The sequence below is a fragment of the Glycine max genome, chromosome 15 (genome assembly GCF_000004515.6).
Source record: "Glycine max cultivar Williams 82 chromosome 15, Glycine_max_v4.0, whole genome shotgun sequence".
In the NCBI taxonomy this organism is placed as follows: domain Eukaryota; kingdom Viridiplantae; phylum Streptophyta; class Magnoliopsida; order Fabales; family Fabaceae; genus Glycine; species Glycine max.
Genome location: NC_038251.2, coordinates 10,330,924 through 10,336,653, shown reverse-complemented (window position 1 = coordinate 10,336,653; position 5,730 = coordinate 10,330,924). Strand labels below are relative to the sequence as shown.

The window sequence follows — 5,730 nt, the reverse complement described above, 5'->3', positions numbered from 1 at the left end:
ATCTACAAAATTAAATCCTGATTCTAAAGTTCAGTTAAAAGATAAATAAAATTTGATAATTAAACTCAAATACTCCCCAAACGATTTAACCTTAATTTTAGTATATTAACCACTTATATTTAATTATTTGATGTAAAAATAATAATAATACAATTAAATGAACTTATTTTTGTTCAAAATAAAAATATAAAAGTATAATATTTTTAAATTTTCATATAAATTTTTAACGGTAATTATATTGAAAAAGAAGGAACGTATAGTGCTAGTTTTGTGGACCATCCACCTGACTAGAAAGTAATTCTAAATCAAACAAAAATGTTATCACAATGAAAAATGGTACACAGCTCAGAATTTGTGATCCCATATAAATATAAATTTCAACTTCTTTGCAAGTAATTTTATTCATAATTAAATAAGATTCTTTTTTGCTATAATATAATAAACTTATTTTTTGGTTTGGAAGACGAAAACTTATAAACTTTGCTTGTATGATATGAGATCATAAAATGCCTATGGGTTATGGTATGGAAGGGAAGAACACTCTTTTGTTGACTGTTACAGTTAAGATGTTAAACTATACTTACAAATGAATGTCTGTTTGCTTAGTGGTTTGTTTTTCACACTGCAGGGAGACAATTTTATTTTACAAGTAGGAACAGAATTGAGGTAATACGACATTTATAACAACTCACGGAATTAATAGGCACATGATTAAATTAACTAAGTTAAACTCCTTAGTATATAAGGGGACATTTATAAGAAGGAAGAAAAATTTGCGGCCGATTAAAAATGTCTTTGCATAACATGAAAAACTAATAGCTTATATGCAGTTCATGATTTCAAATAGATATGACATTTTTATGAAACATATGTACAATATTTTAAGTGGAGATAAAAAAATAAGTATTATTGGGAGTTCAAGTTTCAGGCAGCATGAGAGAAGATGAATTGGATGGAACTTGGGATAAAGTGATCTCTATAAAGTTAATATCATAGAGGCGATATGATAGATTTTTAAAACGGAAAGTGATAGACCAAAAAGAAAAGAAAAAGGTAACTGAAACGGGCCTTTTGACTTAGGATGTAAATTACAGTTTTAAAAGATTATGGCCCATTACAAACTTATTTGCTATAGGCATTGAAATACTTTTCTCCTAGTAGTTGACCATATAAATAACCCTAAATTAAAACTCAAGGACTATCTTATTAAAAGTATTTCAAGTTCAATAAATTTACCCTAAAAAAATTAAATATTTTTATTTTGCTTCACAGTCACTCGAGCATTGGCCTTACAGATAAATTTTACATTATATGTTGGTATACATAATAAAAGATATGCTATCATGAATAGTTTACGAACTTGGATCCTGATCCTCCGCATTTTTTTTCAACCATATGATTATGTTAGTCTACAAGTAAAAAGATGTCTTATAAAAATAAATTTACAAAAAAGTTTTTAGATGTGCAGACAATTTGATTTCAAATTCGGGTGGGTGAAATTAGTTTTTAACTTTCAAGTAAGAAATATCTAATTACAAAAAAGTATATTAAGTTGTCAAATTATTTATGCAATTGGGCTTGAAATGAACTAATTAAGTGTTATATTTTATTATTCTTTGTCCTAACAGCCTTGTTATTGGTCTTTCCAAATATTTTCAATGTCCAAAACTATCCTTATCGAATTTCTATAGCGGAAACATACTTTTTCTGCACTGGAAAGATGTGAAGAACTTTGTGCAATGGAATTGCAATTCAGTTATATAATACAAAACAAAATCATGATTTTATTGTACAAGTGGGAGTGAAAAAAAATATACAACGAAACTATGATTAGGTTGTATATTGTGTAATGAAATCGTACTTTTATTGTACATTTTTCACCTACCCCCATAATACAACGAAAGTATGATTGCATTACAGAATTTGTGACACAACAGAATTGAATTTCCTTTGGGTTTCCAAAAAACCCAAAAAAATGGAATCGTGATTCCGTTGTAGAAATTGCACACCAAAATCATGATTCCGTTGGAATATCAAACATGAAAAAAAAATACGGTGTAGAGGAGAGAGCTTTGGGAGGCAAGGAAGAAAGGGAAAGAGAAAAGGAAGGAAGAAAGGTGGGTGGAGAAGGATGAGTGCCAATAATTGGAGGAAAGGATGAAAGGGTATTTTGGAGTTTTCAGAAATATGATAGGTGTCAATAGTAATGTGAAGGGGCCAATGTCAACTCCCCGAATCAAGACTACTTTAGCCCAAATAACTAAAAAGAAAGAAAGGAATGACTATATACACTTGTCCTTGTTATGAGTACACTCTTATTTTGATTTTCTTTGTCCACAAGCGATGAGACTTCTCCGATCTCCACCACTACTGTCGAATACCAGGGGTGACTGCTCTCGCGAATCATGGAAAGAAGAGGGATTCTATTTGTATCAAACTCCTCTGCAACTCCATTATCTCGAGGATTCTTATGACAACATATATTTGTCTGTTGCTTCCATCTTTCAAAACAATTTTCTATTTTTATAAACACCGTTTTGATTCAGCATCGCATCACTAACTTGATGCAAATTTCATATATTTTTTCTGGCTTCTCATGCAAAAAAAGAAGAAGCCATTTTTGTTCTGATTTTACAATAATCATAAAATAATATTGTTCTATAGTTATGAATATTAATAATTTTTTTCCGCTATCTCGTCATTTTAGAATTAACTTTATTTATGGATATTTTTGTGAAAAAAATTAATACAATAAATATTTTAAGTTGAACGTTATAAAAAAATCAAAAATATTTTTAATTTGAATCTTATAATAAAAACCGAGAAAAATGTTATAGTATCCTGTATATTTTTTTTATATTCATTAAAGATACTTTTTAATTGAGAACCAAATACTTATTCTTTCAAGTTTCGAGACACATATTTCATTGAGTGGTTTTATTTCTTTTAAAAAAGTAATCTCTTAAAATATATTCTAACTGAAATATTATATATATATATATATATATATATATATATATATATATATATATATATATATATATATATATATATATATACTTCTTTAATTAATGTAGCATTAAATATTCTTTTAAACCGATGGTTAAATATCTTTTGAGGCGTACAGTTTCACATGTGCTTTACGTCTTTAAATAAATATTTTTCACACTCCTTTAATTAATGTAATTCTTGAGATGTTATTAAAGATATCTTCTAACCAATAGTTAAATATAAATTACTAAGGGACTCATTTATTTGCTAACTATTTCAAACTTTGTTATCTCATAATACAATTTGCGTGGATATTCTCGTCAAAAACACCCATACACACAAACACAAAAGGCTACTAATACTTTATAAAAAAATATTCAATAAAAAAATATAAAAAAGTAGTTTGTTAAACACCATGCAGATTTCACCAATAAAGTAGAAAATAAATCCCAGCGTATGAACAGGCATCGTGTCGCATGGGTGTGCCTTTTAAAAGTGAAATCTACACCATAAAAACAAAGTGGCAACAAAAGAGAAGAAAAAAAAAATCACACATAATGATAAGATTGAGAGATTTTGGAAGAATAAAGAATGAAAAAGATTGAGGGTACACTAAATACGGTACACAATCGTGTAATTTTTTTAAACTATTCGACTCATTAGAGAAAAAAGATCCTGACTCACTCATTTGGAGTTAAAGCCGCAAAATAAAAAAAATCTTATAAAAAATTATTTATGTAAAAGATTGAACTTGAATGATTTAATATTTGAGTACGTTAACCACTTGACTTTGTATTTAATTAATTAGTAGTATTATAACCTTTTAGACTATAGTATTAAACGGCACACATGTATATAAATAACGCTTCATAAGCAAAACATAGATATAATATTCTCATATTCATATCTCTTCAATATAGCTATATTGAAACACACCGACCATGAAATTTGTGGCGAGTGTTTACCTCACACTGTGCCTAGCCTCTTCTTTTATCATGATGATGGCCACAGTACAAAGGGCAAGGTTGTTGTTTGCGACAAATGAATACTATGTTCGAGTGATCAATGGTTTCAGTGACAATTCCTCTGTGCCTTTGGTGATTTGGTGTGCTTCGGAGGAGATGGATCTTGGAGGGCGTGCTCTGCAGGAGCACGATGATTTCAGCTGGGTGATGAGGCCGAATTTCTGGAGCAGCAACCGCATGAAGTGCACGATGAAATGGGACAACACGAGGAAGAGCTTCGAGGCGTTTAAGGCTTCCAGGGACACTGATCGCTGTGGGATTCATAGGATGTGTTCTTGGATGGTGACTCAAGATGGGTTCTATTTCAGCAATGATGAGGTTAATTGGAGGAAGGATTTCTTGTGGTGACAACAAAGGTTTTCGATCACTTTTTCCCCCTGCAGCTTAGAGGGAATGTGAATTATGTGATGAGTCTGAGGAGTTTTGTATAATTATAAGAAAAATGTGTGGTTTGTGTAATTTATAGAGAAAGGTGATGAGTTTTGTTTAATAATAATAACATCATATGTTTTGATCGAAGATCGAAATGTGTTGGAAGCCATTTGGTGTGTAGAATTGAGTTATCGATGATGCCATTATCATACCCTTCCTATCTATCTATCTGTCTGTCTTCGGTGTTGTACAAACATTTTTATTTTAAGAACAATGAAAATGAAGAAATTAATATATATAAAATATCACAATGTTTCATATAAAAACATAAAGTTTAATTTTTATATCTTTACATTATGGATTAATTAGAATACATGACAATCTCGTTTTGATGAGAGATAACTTTCTGCATTTTAGAGGTTTCCTCTGCATGCTGCATTTTTCGAGTCAGTAATACTGAGATTATCTTATCTCTTGTCTGAACTTGCTCAAGAAAGCTTTTATATGGAACGTTGTTGATTTGCTTTTATTAAGAATTAAACCTAAAACACAGAATACATATAAACTTTGTATGGTTATAATTTATGAAGTGTTTTTTGGTGAAGGGTTGTATCTAGTATGGTTATAAATGGTAAACTGGTGTTTAAAGGGAATGTGAGGAATAGGGAGTTTTGCGGGGTTTTTTTTGATAAAAAATATCATATGTTTTGATTGAAATATTGATGATGCCATTCATTGCTGTTACAACAGTTTTATTTTTTTTTTTTTAAAAAAAGGCAAAGCAATTAATATAGAAACAGTAAAGTGTTTTAAATCAAATGTATTGATGATAAACATAAAATCATATCAAATGTATTAACTTTTTGTTTTAAAAATATTAATATTGTTGAACTTATTACCAATGCACAGAATACATATTAATAAACTAAAAACTAGTTGTATTGTATTTAATTACTCTTGTTTATCAGGTTAGCAAATTAAAAAGTGCACAGGTAATCTTGATGGAATGAGATTCCCGGCAGGAAATAAGAAGTGCACAAAATTATCACCCTTGGTTTTTTTTCTTCCATATATTATAAAGTTAATAAAATATAAGGGAAAATATATAAAAATCATTGGATTTTGAATGTGTAGGAGCTCTGCAGTCATTTTAGGATCCTGGGATCACTTTACTAGCTAGCTCCTTCAGTGTCCAAAATGGGAAAAAAATGTTACTTGAACCAGCTTGTGTATTCATATTGACTTATTCTTATGTTGAAAGCAAATTATAATCAAAATTTTATTAAAAGTTTTTTCCCCCAAAGAATAAATGAATTCAAATATGAGCTTTTAAACTAATAAA

General features: G+C 29.3%; 1 protein-coding gene across 1 annotated transcript; it reads left to right on the top strand.

Moving 5' to 3' along the window:
- Nucleotides 1-3,865: 3,865 nt before the first annotated feature.
- On the top strand, nucleotides 3,866-4,691 carry LOC100792052 (S-protein homolog 5). The gene has a single exon (XM_003547279.5). The coding sequence runs from the start codon at nucleotides 3,933-3,935 to the stop codon at nucleotides 4,362-4,364; it is 432 nt and encodes a 143-aa protein (XP_003547327.1). The 5' UTR covers nucleotides 3,866-3,932; the 3' UTR covers nucleotides 4,365-4,691.
- The last annotated feature ends 1,039 nt before the right edge of the window (nucleotides 4,692-5,730 follow it).

Coding starts and splice junctions, on each gene's coding strand:
- LOC100792052 (XM_003547279.5), top strand. CDS start 3,933: ATGAAATTTGTGGCGAGTGTTTACCTCACACTGTGCCTAGCCTCTTCT.